The sequence below is a fragment of the Vombatus ursinus genome, unplaced genomic scaffold, assembly GCF_900497805.2.
Source record: "Vombatus ursinus unplaced genomic scaffold, bare-nosed wombat genome assembly UNPS02014959.1, whole genome shotgun sequence".
Classification (NCBI taxonomy): Eukaryota; Metazoa; Chordata; class Mammalia; order Diprotodontia; family Vombatidae; genus Vombatus; species Vombatus ursinus.
In genome coordinates, this window is record NW_020954737.1 from 7,760,955 (window position 1) to 7,780,387 (window position 19,433).

General features: G+C 42.4%; 1 protein-coding gene across 1 annotated transcript in view; it reads left to right on the top strand.

The window, feature by feature from the left end:
* The window catches only part of LOC114030469 (mucin-20-like), a 19,086-nt gene extending 306 nt beyond the window's left edge, over window positions 1–18,780 (top strand). The window contains exons 2-5 of the mRNA XM_027845298.1: window positions 11,383–12,951; window positions 13,068–13,184; window positions 15,257–15,348; window positions 18,432–18,780. Of these exons, the coding sequence (XP_027701099.1) occupies window positions 11,383–12,951; window positions 13,068–13,184; window positions 15,257–15,348; window positions 18,432–18,500 (1,847 nt within the window). The 3' untranslated portion in view covers window positions 18,501–18,780. The remainder of the gene's footprint in view (window positions 1–11,382; window positions 12,952–13,067; window positions 13,185–15,256; window positions 15,349–18,431) is intronic.
* The last annotated feature ends 653 nt before the right edge of the window (window positions 18,781–19,433 follow it).

Sequence of the window (19,433 nt, forward strand, 5' to 3'; positions counted from 1 at the left end):
GAGGAAGAAGGAAGGAGGAAAAGAGAAAGAGAAAGGGAGAGAGGGAGAGACCCATAGAGACACAGAGAGTCACAGACAGCAATTATTAGGCATCTGCTATGCTCCAGACACTGTTCTCAGCACAGTGAGAGCCCAGATCCATCTGTGCTTATAGATGGACACATGAAGAATTTATACAAGAAAGGGTTCAGTATTCCCGAAGCTGGAGAAGACAACTAAACCACTTTCTATCTCCTCCAGAGCTATTCCTAGGCACTGGCTTCTTTTAACTCGGTTCGTGTAAAGCCCAAATGTTACCTAGAGGAGGTGGGTTATGTTGTGGGGGAGGAATTCGTGGGGTAAAGAAGAAGAAGGAGAGAGAGAGAGAGAGAGAGAGAGAGAGACTTTGCCTTCCCAAATCCCATATGGATTGAGAATGATCACAGTCTGGGTTAAGATTAGAGAAATTCCAATGGTCACGGGCTGTGAAGATGCTGTTTGATTGAGAGGGGAGGGAGTTTGAATATCTGGCAAAGGAACTTGGACCTTATTTGATAGATAATGGGGAGCCATTAAAAATATTTTAATAGAGGAGTGACTATGGCCAGATCTGTGCGTAAAGAAGATTATTCTGGGAGCTGTAAGAAGGATAGATTGGATGAAAGGGAAAAGAGTGGAGTTGGAAAGACTTGTGAGGAGGTGATCATAATAGTTTAGGCAGGTAGCAATGGAAATGGAGACGAGAATAAATATCTGACTGATCAGACAATAGTATTTGGAGAATGAGATGGTGCTACCCAGATGAGCTGGAAACATTGGTAGGGGGCATTGGGAAGAAAGTTGGGGCTTTAAGGGAATGGTGAGGTTCAGAAAGCATGAGGAAGGGCTCTCGGGCTTGGGCAACTCAGAGACTCTGGGGTCTCAAGGGAACTGTGTGTTTGGAAAGCTAGTCTGGAAAATGTCTATGGACCGAATCCAAGAAAGCTCCTGAGTCAGGAGTGAAATCACTGGGAGGCAGGAGCTGGGGGGAGGGATAGAGAGACAGTTTCAATATGGAATTAAGGGGGGCAGCTAGGTGGCGCAATGGATAGAGTTCTGGCCTTGAAGTCAGGAGGACATGAGTTCAAATCCAGTCTCAGACACATGACACTTACTAGCTGTGTGACCCTGGGCAAGTCACTTAACCCCAACTGCCTCACCAAAAAGCAAAATAAATAAATAACAATATGGAATTAAGGGGGTAGACCTAGGACCCTGATATGGCAGCTAGGTGGCACAGTAGATAGAGCACTGGGCCTGGAGTGGGGAAACTCATCTTCCAGAATTCAAATCTGGCCTCAGACACTTGTTAGCTGTGTGACCTTGGACAAGTCACTTAACCCTGTTTGCCTCAATTTCCTCATCTGTCAAATGAGCTGGGGAAGGAAATGGCAAACCACTCTAGTATCTTTACCCAGAAAACTCCAAATGGGGTGATAAAGAGTCAGATACAACTGAAAAAACGACTGAACAGCAACTAGGGCCCTGACAGAAAGAACCTTATTTTCTCAGTACCCAAGGGAGTGTGTAAATGGGGCTAGGAGGCACATAAAGATATAACTATGGGTGAGGAGGAGAAGTTTTAATTGAGGCCTGGATGTTCCCAAATTCAATTTAATTTAGTTCAATTCAATAAAATATTGATTAAACACATGTGTAAGAAGTGAAAAGTGGGGAACAGAAAAAGGTAGACTGACTTTGATTTATCATCATTTATTACTCAGTTGTTTCAGGTGTGTCCAATTCTTTGTGACCCTATTTGGGGTTTTCTTGGCAGAGATAGTGTTGTGGTTTGTCATTTCCTTCTCCAGCTCATTGTACAGATGAGGAAACTGAGGCAAACAGAGTTAAGTGACTTGCCCAGGGTCACGCAGATAACAAGTGTCTGAGGTCAGATTTGAACTCATGTCTTTCTGACTCGATGGCTGGTGCTCTATGCACTGAGCCACCTAGCTACTCCAATCATCATTTATTACAGAAGCTTAATTGATACAAAAAGAGGCAGCATGGAGTTGTCTATAGTGAGCTGACCTTGGAGTCAGAATGGCCTGAGATCTGAGTTCTACTTCTGACGCATGCTGGATCTGTGACCCTGGGCAACTCTAAGAGTAGAAATTGCACGTCAGTTGCTTCTCTGTATTGGCAGAGGGAGTTAGTTCCCTTATCAAGAGTTTTCTTTAGCAACCAAAAACACAGATCCAGTCCAAAAAACGTGGTTGTACTTTGCCATGCCTCAACATAGGGCAACAAATGTCCTAATGTGATTATGCTCCTGGATGAGAGAAAAGTAGCTTCAGAATGGAGATGGGAATGAAGGAGATTTCCTCCTCTTTGCCTATTAGGCAATTCAGGTGCTCCTTCCACCAGGAAGAAACCTTTGCTGGTCCTCTTGGTTGAAAATATTCTTCCATATATGTTTCTATCTATGTGGGGGCAGAGGAAGAGACACTCTATTGTGGAATGGCAAAGACTTTGGGACACAACAAGGCTGGTACTTGGGAAGTTACCTTTCCCCTTCCCTTTAGAGGTAGGGGGACCATTTCATAGCTCCCTATTTAACTAATTATGTTTGGTAACTAGGAGCTATGAAAGGCAGTTTCTTCACATTCACATCTGAGAAAATGAATGGAAATTTGAGTTCTTGGTTACACAAATACCTGAGGATAGGGGTGGGTGCGGGTAACCCTGACAGCCAAGATACAGATGTTTTGGGGGAGGAGAGTGGAAGAGGGCTTGCAGTCAACTCTGTCAAAACTCTCCAAGTATCATGTTAGAGCAGGAAGAGACTGCTAATCATTTTTATTTTTTGAAGAGGAGGAAATTGAGATTTTAGAGAAGAGAAATGACTTATCCAAGATCCCAGAGAAAAGCCCATTCAATTTTTATTGAAACTGACACTGAACTAAGGTGGAGTCAAATGGAGCCCCAACTCATAGACTCATTCAATAAGCATTTATTAATTATGAACAATCTGTCAGACACTGTGCTAGTGGCTGGAGATATAAAAACAACAATGAGACATTCCTAACCTTAGGAGCTCGTATTCTTACAAATTCAGAGAAAGGACCTTAGGGCCACTTTGTCCAATTTCTTCATTCTAGAGAGGTCCAGAGGTAGTGTGAGGATTGGCACCAGAACCCAGGCTGGGCCTCAGGTCAGGAAGGTCTGAGTTCAAATCTTGCCTTAAACACTTATTAACTGGGTGGTCCTGAGCAAATCACTTTACCATTATCTGCCTTAGGTTCCTCAACTGTAAAATGGGGCTAATAATAGTACCTACCTCCCAGGGTTGTGAGTATCTAATGAGATGATATTTATAAAATGCTTAGCACCTTGCCTGGTACATAGTAGGTGCTTAATAAATGCCCGTCCCCTTTCCATTCCCGTTCTGACTCAGTCCAATGCTCTTTTAGACAGATTGTTGAAATTGAATAACTTGGCTCTCCTCTCCCTACCAAACCTTTTTCCTTTGGAGAATATAAATAGCGTCAGCAGACCTTTAAATTCTCTGTCCTGGGGTAAATTGTCCCAGGACAAACCAGTCACTGGTTGTGGCTGTGCTCTTTATGAACTCTAGGATGGTAGCCTCCAGGGCTCATAGAACCATTGAGACTACCCAAAATCCAGCACAGCTCTGTATCTGACCAGTGCTTGTTGAATGATTGAATGAATGAATGAAGCAGGAAGGAGGAACTGGAAATGCCAGTAAAGGCCTGATATGTGTGTGAAGCTAGCCCCACTGAGATGAGCAATGTGGGATGTCTCTGTGACCTCTCCAACCTGCATTTAGTTCAGGGGTGGGGGACCTGCGGCCTTGAGGCCACATGTGACCTTCTAGGTCCTCGGATGCTGCCTTTTGACTGAGTCCAAGTTTTGCTGAACAAATCCTTTTATTTAGAGTCATTTTTTTTACAAGTATTTGGAGGGGCTTGGGGGAGAACTCAAGCAAGTCACTGCTTTTGCTCCGCCATCTTGGCTCCGCTCCATCCCCAACAAATCCTTTTATTAAGGGGATTTGTTCTGTGAAGTTTGGATTCAGTCAAAGGGCCTCACTTGAGGACCTAGATGGTCACATGTGGCTTTGAGGTCACAGGTTCTCCCCCCCCCCATTAGATCCTGAGATTCTCTTCTGGTGAAATAGAGTAATGTTTTGAGAGAATCCTATGGCATAAGAGAGTCTCTCCTAGAAGAATGTAAGGTCCCCCTATTGACCCTTGCTTTCTCCAACTGGGCCTATAGTGTCCTACATATGCTGTCTACAGCTTAAGTCCTTGTCCGGGTACCCAGTCTAAGTCTAAGCAGAGGCCAGTCAGAGACCCCAGGGGCATCCAACCCCTTAACAGAGTTCAGGTGCTTAGAAGAACAATGTGAAACAGTGGGAGTCAGTTCAATGCAAAGCTCTATTGCCAGCAATGGGGAAGAAAGAGAAAGGGAGAGAAGAAATAGGGACCCATGTACAACTGAGGAGCACACACACCAACATAGGGTAGCCCGTCAGAGAGTGGGGGCCTTATCTTCTGATTTTGGGTGACCCCTTTGAAGTTGGCCAAGTTGTTCATAGGTGATCAGGGCAAAACATTATTTTTTGTGGGGGGGGGTTGTTATCAGGGCAGAAAAAAAATCAAGGTGGTAATAAACAAAATATTGATTGAGGGATACAGCTGGACCAACATTTGAAGAATCATTGTCAGCATTTTTCCATGAGTATGTTCTATAAGCTTACAGCAACTGTCATAGTGGTCTCTCGACCACCAGGCCTAATCTTAAAATAAATTGTTTGTGCACTTTAGGTGGCTGAGGATGCAGGGAGCTGGGGAGCAGCTGATGGGGTGGGGAATCTTGTTGTTGTTGCTGGTGCTACGGCTGTTGTTATTATTAATGCATAGACCAGTCCCCTGGCCGCCATACAAGGGGCAGCATGGGGTGCTGAAAAGAGAGCTGGCTTGGAAGCCAAGAGAGACCTGGATTCAAGTCTGGCTTCTGATACCTCTTGGCTATTCGACTTTAGCAAATCATTTAACTTCTATACTCTAGGCAGCTCTCTGAGACTGTGAGTTGCAGAGAAGCGACGGACCTGTGTTGGCAGAGGGAGTTTCCTCAGCCTGTAATTACAGGTCCAAATCCAATCAGCTAGGTGGGACAGTAGATTGAGAGCTGGGCCTGGGGTCCAAAAGACCCGAGTTCAAATTCAGACTTACATACTCACTAGCTATATGACCTCAGGCAAGTGACAACTTCTGTCTGTGTCAGTTGTCAACTGTAAAAGAGGATAATAATAGCACCTACCTCCCAGAGTTGTTGTGAGAATCAAATGAGATAATAATTGTAAATTATTTAGTATGGTTCCTGGTACATGGTAAGCACTATATAAACATTAGGTATCATTATTGTTATTATTAGTTATGTGATGCTGGGTGAGTGACTTTATCTCTGCCTCAGTTTTCTCAACTGTAAAATGGGATAACAATAACACCTACCTGCCAAGGTTGTTGTGAAAATCAAATATATAATAATTATAAATCATTTAGTACAGTGCCTGGTACATAGTAAGGGTTATATAAATGTTAGATGTCATTATTATTAGTAGTTGTATGGCCCTGGGCAAGTGACAAACTCTATTTGCCTCGATTTTCTCAACTGTAAAATGAGATAATAATAGCACTTACCTCCCAGGGTTGTTGTAAGGATCAAATGAGGTATTTGTAAAATGCCTGGCACATAATAGGTGCTTAATAAATGCTCATTACCTTCCTTCCTCTCCCTGTTATTATTATTATTGATGGTGATACTTACATTTGTATAACACTTCACTGCTTGCAAAGCACTCACATTGTCCAGTGATTCTCACAACACTTCTGTGAGGGAGCCAAGGAAAGCATTATGATTCTCATTTTAGAGATAAGGAAACTAGAAGTTAAATGACTTACTTGCCCAAAGTCACACAGCTAGTGAGTGGCAGAATTAGGAGAAGAACCACAGGTCTAGTGTTCTTGTTGGAAAAATGCAGGGGAGAAGCCATGGGTGATTATATCTGTGACAGGGTGTCTGGCAAGAGCATCTCTGATCCCTTGGTAGTGATAGCAGAAAGCTACTCAGTCAGCTGAACAATCACTGTGGAAGCCTCCTGCTTGGGAGCTGCCCTGGGTGGGGGTCCAGCTTGGCCTCAGGTCTGTTGTAAAACTGAAAAGAGAGTGGGTAAAGCACTGGCCCTGAAGTCAGGAGGACCTGAGTTCAAATCTGACCTTAGACCAAACACTTGACACTTGCTAGCTGTGTGACCCTGGGTAAGTCACTTAACCCCAATTTCCTAAAAAAACTAAACAAACAACAAAAAAAAAAACCTGAAAAGAGGAGGTAGGAACCCTCTGCCCCTAGTTATCTTGATGGTCAAACAATAGTCAGCAGATAGAGTGAAATAATCAAACATTCATTAAGTGACATTGTGATCTATAAACAAGCTTAATCATCCTATTAAGGTTATCATTTACCACTAATATTTTCAGAAGGAAAAAAAAACATTTATTAAGCACCTACTATTTACCAGGCACTGTGCTAAACTCTGGGTATACAAAGAAAGGGGGGGGGAAGAATCCCACAATACATGTTCTCAAGGAACTCACATTTTTTTTCTAGTCATCTTTTATTGCCTTTTAAACATCATTTTTTTTTGGTAAATAGTATTTTATTCTTTACATGTAAAGATAGTTTTTGACATTCTTTTTTTTTTTTTTTTTAGTGAAGCAATTGTGGTTAAGTGACTTGCCCACGGTCACACATCTAGTACGTGTCAAGTGTTTGGTTTGAGGCTGGATTTGAACTCAAGTCCTCCTGACTTCAGGGCTGGTGCTCTATCCACTGCACCACCTACCTGCCCTGACATTCATTTTTTAATAAGATTTTGAGTTCCAAATTTTTCTCCCTCCCTTTTTTCCCCTCTCCAAGATGGCAAGCAATCTGGTATAGGTTATACATGTGCAGTCATGTTAAACATATTTCCACATTAGTTGTGAAAGAAGAAACAGGACAAAAGGGAAAACCCACAGAAAACAACAAAAAAAAAGTGAAAATAGTATGCTTCAATCTGCATTGAGACTCCATAGTTTTTTCTCTGGATGTGGACAGCATTTTCCATCATGAGTTTTTTGGAATTGTCTTGGATTATTGCATTGCTTAGAAGAGCTAAGTCTATCAAAGCTGATCATCAAACAATGTTGCTGTTACTGTGTACAATGTTTTTCTGGTTCTGCTGACTTTTTACTCAGCATCAGTTCATGCAGGTCTTTACAGGGTTTTCTGAAATTCGCCTACTCATCATTTCTTATGGAACAATAGTATTCCATTACATTAATAAACCACAACTTGTTCAGCCATTCTCCAATTGATAAGCATTCCCTCAATTTGCAATTCTTGGCCACCACAAAAAGGGCTGCTATAAATATTTTTGTACATGTAGGTCTTTTTCCCTTTTTTATGATCTCTCTGAGATACAGATCTAGTAGTGGTATTGCTGAATCAAAAGGTATGTACAGTCTGATTGCCTTTTATATAATAAGGAACTCACATTTTAATGAGAGAGAATCTAAATATCTAGGAACACACAAGACAAATATATATATACATATGCAGTTAGGTGGATAGAATGCTGGGCCTGGAGTCAGGAAGACACATCTACCCGAATTCAAACCTAGCCTGAGATGATTACTAGCTGTGTGACCCTGGGCAAGTCACTTAACCCTGTTTGCCTCAGTTTCTTCATCTATAAAATGAGCTGAAGAAGGAAATGCAAACCACTCCAGCATCTCTGCCAAGAAAACCCCAAGTGTGGGGAGGTGGGGGTCACAAAAAGTTGGACACAACCGAAGAATGACTCAATAACATATTCGAGTGATCTGAAAGGGGGAAAGGGAGTAGGGGGGGCAGTGTGCCAGGAAAGGCAGAAGATTGGATTTGAGCTGAGGCCTAAAGGAATCCAGGAAACTCACAGCAGAGGTGAGGGGGGCAGAACATTCCTGGGGCGACAGACAAATGATGCAAAGGCACAGAGATAGAAGGTGGAATGTGGAGTTTGGGGACCAAGCAAGGCAGAGGAGAGAAAAACCAGGAGTTAAATTTTGGGGCTTGGGGGTGTTAACCATTCTTGGGGTTGGCAGGCAGAGGTCTGAAGGGAAGGTCAGAGAGGGTAGAGTTTACCATTTTTTAGCACTAAGTCAGTATCAGCTCTGGATTGGGCCCTGGGGCTATTGAAACAGTTGCAGCTGTGTGATGAAGGCTTGGCAAAGAGAGAGTCCTCATTCATGAAAGGAAGGGCTTGGACCAAATGATATCTGAGGTTTGTTTCATTCCTAACAGATAATTTAACTAAGACCCATCACCAAGCAAGGGAAGATGCATGTACACGTTCTTCAGTGATTTCTCTGAGCTGCACCCCCCGCAAGAGAACCAGATTTCTGCTTAAAAGTAGATGGAAGTCCAGTGGGGCCTCCTCTCCTGAATGACTGAAATGTGCTATCCAGCCTGGATTCTGCTCCGAGAATCTTGGCAATCTTGGCTAGAAAAAAAATAAATAAAAACTATCTCAATCAGGTTTTTCTCTTCCCAATTTAGCCATCCCCTTAGAGACCAAGTCACCCTGAGCTTTGAAAAGGAGAAGTAAGTTGTCCCCTGGGATAGGCCTTGCCCAAGCTGGTTCTCTGTTTAGGGGTAAACAGAAATGGGTCCTACTTTAAACTGGTCAACAAGCAGGTGCTCTGGGACTAGAAGTGATCACATTCCTCAACTGTGCCTTAGTTTGGACTGGGAGAGGTCTCCTTTTGAGTTAGGCTAAGAGAGGGGATTTTGACAAAATAGGGAAAAGGATGGATTACAGAATAACATTAATTATCTAATGATCCATCATAATGTTAATTTTCCTCACTACTATGTGCCAAGCACCATGCTAAACACTGGAGATGCAAAGGAAGGTGAACGACAGTCCCTGTTCTCATAGAGCTCACAGTATAACGGGGGAGACAATGTGTGAACTGTTATGTACAAACGGGATATATACGGCATAGAGATAAACAGCAGAGGGAAAACATCAGCACAGGAAAAGCTTCCTGTAGAAAGTAAGGTTTTAGTTGAAACTTGAAGGAAGCCAGGGAAACGGAGGGGTAGAGATGAGAGGGAGAGGGTTTCAGGCATGGGGAGCAGCCAGTTTGAGGGCAGGGACTGTCTTTTGCCTCTTTTTGTATCCCAGTACTTAGTACTGTGTTTACTGACTGCTTGAGTTTATTGATTGAGATGGAGATACTGTTCCTGTGTAAGGAATAGCAAGGAGGTCAGAAGTTTCTAGGTCCAAGAGTACTTGGGGTAGGGGAAGATGCTGTTAAAAAGTTGTAAGAAGGGACATCTAGGTGGCGCAGTGGATAGAGCACTGGCCCTGGATTCAGGAGGTCCCGAGTTCAAATCCAGCCTCAGACACAATACACTTACTAGCTGTGTGACCCTGGGCAAGTCACTTAACCCCATTGCCTAACCAAAAAAAAAAAAAAAGCTGTAAGAAAACTGGAAAGGTAGAAAGTGTACAGATTATGAAAGGCTTTGAATGCTAAACAGATTTTGTTTTTGATTTTATATATGAATTGCAAACCCATGGAAATAGGTACAAGTAATTTTTCCATAGGCTTCATAGACAGAGAAACTCATTCATGAAGAGACAGGTACACTCAACTCTTAAGTAGGCCTTAATGGTGTGATCTGACTGGTATTACCATTCAGAGCCATTCTCCTGAAATATCCCCTCCCAACTGGTGACCACAATGCCTGAAAGTCCCTTATTTGAGAAAGGTACTTTCTTTTGAGTGAAGTGGGGTTTTTATGTTTGTTGTTGTTCAGTCATTTTCAGTTGTGTCTGACTCTTTGTGACTACATTTAGGGTTTTATTGGCAAAGATAGGGAGTAGTTTGCCATTTCCTTCTCCAGCTTATTTTCCAGATGAGGAAATGGAGGCAAATTGGGTTAAATGCCCAGGGTTACATAGCTGGGTTTGAACTCAGGACTTCCTGACACCAGGCCTGGTACTCTATCCACTGCACCATCTATCTGCCCTGAGTTAAGTATGATCCCTTCCTGTAATTCTCTCTCTCTCTCTCTCTCTCTCTCTCTCTCTCTTTTGGATGAGACCTGTGATTTTAATGGTATATAGAACCCCCAAAGAGGAAATTGCCTTTACCAATGTAGATTAGTACTTGCTGCTATTAGGCTCATAGACTTGGAGCAAGGCTTCTCAACCTTCTTTGTGTCTTTGGCAGTCTGGTGAAGGCTATGGATTCCTTTTCAGAATAATGGTTTTTTTTTTTATAATTGAAGGAAAAACTGTCAGTTAGAAGTTAGTAAAAATAAAGATTTTTTCCCTTAACCAAGATAATGGACCCTCTGAAAGCTATATGTGGATCCCTTAGGAATTTGTGGGCCATAAGAACCCTTATCTTAGAGAGTTACATGAGACTTGAGGAGGGGAAATGATTAAACAAACAACCAACATCTGTTAGAGGCAGGACTTGAACTCAGGTCTTTTTGACATAAAGACAGCTCTCATCTACATCACATTGGCTCTCTGTAATTTTCTTTCAAAGTTTATTTATTCTGGGACTGCTAGACGGTGTGGTGGGTAGAACCTGGAGTCAAAAGGACCCGAGTTCACCCAGCCTCAGACATTTACTAGCAGTGTGACCTTGGGCAAGTCAATTAACCCCAATTGTCTCCAAAAAGAAGTTCACTTATTCCTAGAGTTAGGGCTAAGTTCAGCATGGATAAGTTCTGAGAAGCTCATCAACAGATTAAAAATATTTTTGCCCATGGCATTTCATGAAACCATTGACTAGAGATATGATCGAGAGTATATTGGTGGACTGGCTCTCTGTACAGTGTCACTGCATTGAAAATGTGTGTGTGTGTGTGTGTGTGTGTGTGTGTGTGTATGTGTGTGTGTAAGAAAGAAGCACTGTGTAGAGAAGGAGAGGGCAGTGAATAAGTTTTGCTTGCATCACAATTTAGTTAAAGTGAATTCTGCTCTGCAGAGCTGAACAAAAACGTTGTTTTTCTCTTTTTAGTAGTCTTCTGATGAAGTCTTTGGCAGGTTGTGTAACTTTCCTGTCTGTACAGATGTACAATGTGGGTAGGGACCTTGTTATTTTGTCATCCCTGTAATTCCCTCAGTACATAGTACATGTTTGATGAATGAATGAATGAATGAATGAAGGTGAAAACAAGGGCCCTGCTTCCCCAATTACTCAGAAGATAAAGGAGGGGACGTTTGTAAAGTCTTTTCATCTTCATGACTGTAAGATAGAAATAATATCCCAGACACAGTCTCATCTAACACAGGTCTAGATGTCAACAACACGGACCAGTTAGTGAAAATCAACAACACAGAAACAATAACAGTGACCCCAGGAGGACTGACCGCCTCAGAGAGCATCTTTGGGAGTACTCGACTCTATGAGAATTCAGCTGTCACCCACACTCCCTTGAAATCCAAAACATCTCTAATTTTTGAGACCTTGGCACTAGCCAGAACTGCCTACAAAGCTGAGACTGAGATAGCTGAGTTCTTTTCCCCAGTGGAGTCACTGATGATAATGGATGCCCTGGATAAAATGGAGACCACAACGCTACTGGAGAGCACTGACCCCACCATTGCCTCTGTTACAATTGCCTCAGAATCAGGGACAGCCATAGACAAGACCCACAACCAAGCTAAGACTTTTTCAATAGCCTATTCTACTACAGAAGCTGAGGTAGACACAACAGAATCTCTTGCCTCAGCTGAAGCTTGGCCTAGGATGAGCATCTTCCACAAAGTAGTCTGGAAATCATTAATAGAGCCACCCCTGCATCCTCTTCCACCCCACCAAAATCATGGAAAACATAGACATCATCCCAAAGGACACTATGACTACTTACCGCCTGTGACAGACCACCCCTGGACTTCTCCTTTGAGCAGTAGCATCCCAGAAAACTATGAAACCAGCATCAAGACCCCCACTTTCACTGAGGCCATGACCACAACTGATACTTTCACAGAATCAGAGATCTCAAACCCTTTTGGGACCATTGTCCTTGAGGAGACCTCTGGAATAATGATACCACCAGGAAAAGAGACTGTCGTCAGCAACACCATAGAAAGAGAAGGGACCCCAATCGAGACCACAACCCTCCCTGGGACCTTGACTACAGTCAGTCCTATCACAGAAGCCACCACGCTGACAAGCAACCTCATCGATTCCTTCCCTACAGCTGACAGCACCCAAGGAATAAAGACCACCACTGCTGTAACTTTGTCCATGGCCTATACCAACACGGAAGCGGAGACTACAACCCCTGAAATAGATACCTCTGCTGAGCCTTTAGGTGTAGCTGGCAATAACTTACAACCAAAGACCACAGGTGAAGAAACAACCTTAACTGGTGACATCACAGAAACAAGTGGCACTAGAGCTAAGACCACCATTCTCCCTGGGACCTCAATGACAGTGGACAGCTCTACAGAAGAAGGGACCTCAGACTTCTTAAAGACTAATTTATTTTCTGAGACATCGGCTTCATCTTCCTCAGCTGAAGAAGAGTTGAGCACAGTTGTTGAGATCTTGACAACAACCGACAAGATCACCATGGCAGTGTCAACCACAGCTGAAACTCCTAATGCAGCTGAGACCCTTGATATCACAGGTCACACTGTAGAAACTACGGGCAAAATGGCAACAGACACCCTGAATACAATCTACATTCCTACCACAGAAGAAGCCACGGCTCCAATTGAGACAACTGTCTTCACTGAGGTCCCAAGTACAGTTAGGATCTCCATAGAGGAAAGGTCAACAACAACCAAATTCGCTACCCCTGATGAGTTTTCAGACAAAGTCTATACCACCACAGAAGGGACAACAGCCCCAGGTAAGACCTCTACCTTCCTGAGACCTCTGCCACAGTTAGTACAGAAGATATCACATTCCCTCTGACTAATAGCTCTCTTCTCTCTATCTCCTCAACTGCACCCAACGCCATCATAGGAATGAATTTCTCCGGAGACGAGACCTTAACCTCAGGCAAGACCCCAGCAATAGTCTCAACAATAGGAAAGCATACAGCCACTGCCCTGATGAACCAAAACACCGACGCTGATTCCAGTGAGTACCAATCCTCACTTAATAGAGGAGTAATTAAGGTTTTGTGGCTAGCCCAGGGTTGCTCTATGAATCAGTAGAAAAACCAAGGTTTTTGAACTTTGAAGTCAAGACTGTGACAAAGTTTACATAAAAGGCACAGGCCTCTAGAAGTCCATGATTTAACTAGAGTTAATGCAGAAGAATGACACCTATTAGGATAGGTGTCAGAAAGTGGTTCAAACTCCTGCAAAGGTCATGCTTTTGAAGGCCCATGAAGAAGCCTTCCTAGGAACATGCTGAGGGCAATCCTAGGTTGGTGGGTTGGAAAGGGCAAATATGGAGGGGTATTTTGGAATTGAATCACCTCTGTAGAGCCCATAAAACATGCTACTGTAGATTACACACAACCCTGAATAAAAACAAGAATTTGAAGGGCTATCTGCCATGTGGAAGAGGGTTAGATTTGTACTGCCTGGTCAGAGAGGGTAGAACAATGCAGGGGCAATGGGTGGAGGGTGCAGAGAGGTAGATTAAGACTTCATGTCAGGAAAACTTCCTAACAATTAGAGGTATCCAGAAATAGAAGAGACTTTCTCTGGCTACAGTCAGTTGCTTATTCCTCAAGCAGAGTCTAGGTGACCACTTGATGGAGATGTGTAGAGGGTATATGGTTTAAGTTTGCAATAGATTGAGGTCCATTTCAGCTTTGAGATGCTATAATTCTCAGCAACACCTCTGGCTAGTAGCCCTCTCACCTCTACTGAAGATTCATGCTGAGCCTCTTAGAAAAAGGGGGTGGGGGAGGGAAGAGAAAAGAAAAGAAGAGAAGAGAAAGAGACAGGGAGAGTAAGAAAAGGAGAGGAAGGAAGAGAATAAGGAAGAGAGAACAGAGAGAGAAAGAAGAAGGAGGAGGGATGAGAGGAAGAGGAAAAGAGAGGGAGAAAGAGAGGAGAAAGGAGAGAAGGAATGGGAGAGAGAGGAAGAGAAGGGAAAGGTAGAGGAGAGAGAAGGAGAGGGGGAAAGAGAGAAGAGAAGAGAGGAAAGGAAAGAGGGAGGAAGAAAATGAAGGAGAAAAATGAGAGAAAGAGATAAAAAGAGAGAGAGGAGAGAAGGAAAGCTAGGAGGAAGAAGAGAAGGGAGAGAAAAAGGAGAAAGAGAAAAAGAAAGAGAGAAGAGAAATAGAGGGAAAGAAGGAAGAGAGAAAAGAGAGAAAAAGAGAAGAGAGGGAAAGAGAGAGGGAGAGGGAGGAAGAGAAGAAAGGAGAGATAAAGAAAACGGAGAGAGAAGAGTGAGAAGAGGGGGAAAGGGAGACAGAAAGAAAGAGATAGGTGAGAGGGAAAGAGGAAATAGGAAAGGTAGAAAGTAGGCAAAGGGAGAGATCCTCTATTCTATGCTAATTAAGTAGTTTTCTATTATATGTTTTGGGGATTACTCAGGCATTTTTTTGGTAAGTTAGAATTTTTTTTTAATTAATTTATTTTGATTTATCAATAATCACTTCCATATGCTTTTGAGTTTAAAATTTTCCTTCCCCTTCCTCCTCACCACCCTCCCCAAGACAACGCACAATCTGATATAGGCTATATGTTTACATTCATATTAAACATTTTCACATTAGTGATATTGTAAGTAAAAATTAAAACCAATAGGAGGAACCATCAGAAAGAGGAAACAAAACTCAGCAGAAGAGAAAAAAAATAGCAATTCAACTTCCGTAGTTCTTTCTTTAAATGTGGATAGCATTTTCCATCACGAGGCCTCTGGAGATGTCTTAGATCCTTGTATTGCCAGGAAGGGTTAAGTTTATCAATATTAGTCATCACACAATGTGGCTGTTATTGTGTACAACGTTGTCTTGGTTCTGCTGACTTCACTCGGCATCAGACCACACATGTCTTTCCAGGTTTTTCTGAAGTCAGCCTGTTCGTCATTTCTTATAGCACAATAGTATTCCATCACATTCATATACCACAACTTGCTCAGCCATTCCCCAATTGATAGGCATCCTCTCAATTTCCAATTCTTTGCCTAGGTTAGAATTTATAATCAGGACTTGACCGTATTTTCATTTTTCTGTCATCTCTAATTCACAGGTCAAGATGGAGGCTTTCTCCTCCTTCGGCTGGTTGTATCCTCCTCCCTGGACCTCACTGATTATAAGGTGGCAAAGGAGTTCCTGCATAAGGTGACAGGGACATCCCCAGGCAGGTGGTGGGGGCAGGGAGGAGAGACAGAGAGGCTCTTGGGGACTTCGAGCTAAGAGTTGGAGGGGACAAGAAAAGAAACTTCGAACGGCACCTGTGTCCTCAATGCAGGGTAGAGAGCTGCAGTCAAAAACTCTCAGCTCTGGGAAGTGGAGCTTTTCCCCAGGCCTGAGTTTGTCCTTGGAGAAAGTGGGGCCCTGGGAATGTTATGATTATGATGAAGCCAAAGAGGCCCAGGTTGTGAAATGGGAGACAGGTAGGTAAGTAGTACCTTAAAGAAGTACCTTAAACATATTGACCACTAAGTATTTATTGACAGTCATATTTCTAGCACAGAGTTAGTTCCTGTGTATTCCACTGTAAGCACACCTGTATTAAACAACATGTGAGTGATCTAAAATAATATATAAGTAATTCAATTCAGTTCAGCAAACATTTAAAAAAAAACACCTCAATTCTACTTTATTTTCAGGTTTGTATTCTCTTCCTCCCACCCCCTAGCTTTCAACATTGAGAAAGCAAGAAAAACTAAGCCCCTGTTAAAAACATGTATGGTCAACCAATACAAATTCCCATTGGCAATGTAAAAAAAAATTAAATCTGTATTCTGAGTCCATCACCTCTCCCTCAGGAGGTGAGTTGCCCATTTAATCATGAGTCTTCTGGAATGGTGGTTGGTCATTGTGTTGATCAGAGTTCCTAAGTCTTTCAAAGTTATTCATCTTGACGATATTTCAGCAAACATTAATTTTTTTATTTTTTAAATAACTAATTTATTTTTAGTTTTCAGCATTCATTTCCATAAGATTTTGAGTTTTAAATTTCTTCTCCATTTCCTCCCCTCCCAAGACAGCATGCAATCTGATATAGGCTCTACTGATACATTCACATTAAGCATATTTTCCCATTAGTCATGATGTAAAGAACAATTAAAACCAATGGGAGGAGCCACAAGAAAGAAGCAATAAAACAAAACAACAAAGGAAAAGGAGAGCAAATAGTATGCTTCCATCTGCATTCATACTCCATAGTTCTTTCTCTGGTTGTGGATAGCATTTTCCATTGTGAGACTTTTCAACAAAGTGCTTTTTTAAAATTTATTAAGCGCTAGGCAGCTACCTAGCTTCCTAGCACAGTGGGTAGAGTTTTACACTCAACCCTGAATAAAAACAAGAATGTGAAGGGTTGTCTACCGTGTAGAAGAAGGTTAGATCTGTTCTGCCTGGCCCTACAGGGAAGAACAATGCAGGGGCAATGGGTGGAGAGTACAGAGAGGTAGGTTAAGGCTTCACGTCAGGACAAACTTCTTAACAATTAGAGGTATCCAGAAATAGAAGGGACTCTCTCTGGCCACAGTCAGTTGCCCATTCTTCAGTGGAATCAGGTAGACCTTACAGTCACACGTCTCTGTGTGACCCTGGGCTAGTCACTTGACCTCTGTTTGCCTCAGTTTCTTCATTTGTAAAATGGAGATAATAATAGCACCAACCTCTCAAGGTTGATGTATAGATCAAATGAAAAAATATTGGTAAAGCCCCTAGTACATAGTACTTAATCAACGCTTGTTTCCTACCTTTCTACTAATGTTCCAGGCTTTATGATAGAAAGACAAAACAGCAACTGTCCTCAAGGGACTTACATTCTATTGGAGAACACAATATGAGCATAGACAAAGAAATGCAAAATACATGTAAAACAAAATAAAATAATTTCAAGAAATAGAGAACACTGCCTCCTGGGAGGGATCAGGAAAGGTTTGGTAGTAAGTAGTTTAAGAACTATAGCCTGCAGGGACTGAGCGGTGAGTTTAAGGAGGAAGCACATTGTCCTTTTGAGAAAGGTTGTAGATAAAGAACACATAGGGGATAGATCAATAATAATAACATAATCTCTTACATTTTCCGAGTATTATATAGTTTGCCAAGTACTTTAGGTATATATCTCAAAAATAATAACAAGCATTATTAACCTCAGTACAGAGCTGGGGAAACTGAGGCCCTGAGAAGTGAAATGATTGGCTCATACTCGTAAAATGAATGTGATGGGAGAGTCTGCACTGTATAGAAGATTGGACCTGGAGTCAGAAGGTCCTGAGTTCAGGTCCTACCTCAGGCACTTCCTAGATGTATAAACTTGAACAAGTCATTTAACTTTCGTCTGCCTCAGTTTTTAGCGGCAACTGGTAGTGTAGTGGATGGAGAGCTAGGCCTGGAGTCAGGAAGACCTGAGTTCAAATCCAGCCTTCAGACACTTATTATGTGACCCTGGGCAAGTCTTAACTTTCATTTGCCTCAGTTTCCTTTATTATAAAAGGGAGATAATAAAAACATCTACCTCCCAGGGTTTCTGTGAGGATCAAATGAGATAATATTTGTAAAGGATGCTTAACGTAGTGCCTGTCACATAATAGATTCTATATAAATGCTTATATTTATTATTCCCTCTCCTGCTCAAGCCCAGGTCCTTTGATTTCTAGTGCAGGGCTCTTTCCACCATAACACATTTCCTTAAGGTGTGCTAAGAAAGACTAAGAAGCCCCTGGGAGGAAATTTCATATCTGTTGGGCAATTAGTACTCAGGGGACCTTGGTTTGCTGTTGTCTCTACGAGGTCTAGTTTCCCATTCTGTGCTGTAGAGAGAGTATCCTCTTGCTTTGGTCCCAATAAGCAATACAACGGCCACATTGGAGCTGGGGACAAGAAGAAAGGGATGAACCAAAATTAAGGTCACCACGTCTCTCACCCCCATGGGACTCAAGGGAACTTCACAGGTGGTTTCCTAGAAACCAAGATTGGGCAGCATTGGCCTAGTAGTCTGGAAAAATTGCCATCAATTCAGACCATTGGGTGGGTCAAACTCTCAGTAGCAAAACTTAAAACAGAGTTTCAAGGGATTGGTGTGATTCCCCATGATGTCATAAAGGGGAAATTCAGAGGCAGATTGGATTGGCTCAGCCTCTATCTAACTCAAAGTGTTGGGAAGGTTGTATAGAGTGGAAGGTGCCTCTTCTCAAGGTGACTTGATAGGTTGGATGGGTAAGTAATTGACTTTTTATCCTTGGCAGCTTCGTCAGGATCTGCAGGTACAAGTCCCCTACACCCAAATCTCCTTGATGAAGGTCACCAAGGGCTGAAGAGTTGTTTGTAGCATCCTGGAGAGTGACTTCAGTAAAGAGAAGATAATGCTGCTAATAATCTGTGTCTCCACAAGGAGGATTGCAGGCTGCATTCCTGGGCAAAGGTGTTGGTGGAAGGTCCTAATAGAAGCCATCCTCTTTAACCCCCTACCTCCACAGAGAACAGCACAGCATCCACCCCATACAGCTGGGGGACTTACCCTGGGGGTTCTGGACAGAAGATCAAAGATACTTCCTTGGGCACATAAATGAGCATTTTAATAAAGGGCTATTCCGCCCCCCCCCCCCCAGTCTGCATTCTGTTGTGATTCTATTACTATGGTGACACTGGGTGTATTTGACCCATATAGAGTTCTGTGAAATTAGGATTCAGGTACTTTGTGGTTCTGGGCATGTATAGCCTTATTCCCCCTCTCAAAGAGATCATCCAGATTCAATTCAATTTAATTCAAGAAGCATTAAGCACCTACTGTGTGCAGAGCATTGTACTACTTGCTTAAGAAAATACAAAGTTTAGATAGCATCTGAACCCTGTCCTCATGAAATTTACACTAACTAAAAATACCTATTCTTCTCATATCCACCTCTTAATATATATGTATATGTATGTATATGTATACGTGTGTGTGTATATATATTCATATATATATATATATTAAAGTTGGAATGGTGTTATCTATATAGTGCGGTAGAAAGAGCCCTGAATTTGGAATCAGAATCTTTGGTTCCAGTCCTGGCTTTCGGTGTGACCATGGACAAGTTTTTAACTTCTCTGGATGTCAGTTTCTTCATTAGTAGGGAGAGATAATCAGATTTAAAGATAAGCTCATAGGAGCTTAGAACTGGGAGCCCCTCTTCATTATCTCAATACTCTCTTAGAGGATATGCCACCCTACAACAGATCTGCCCCTTTACAATCTGATTTAATCC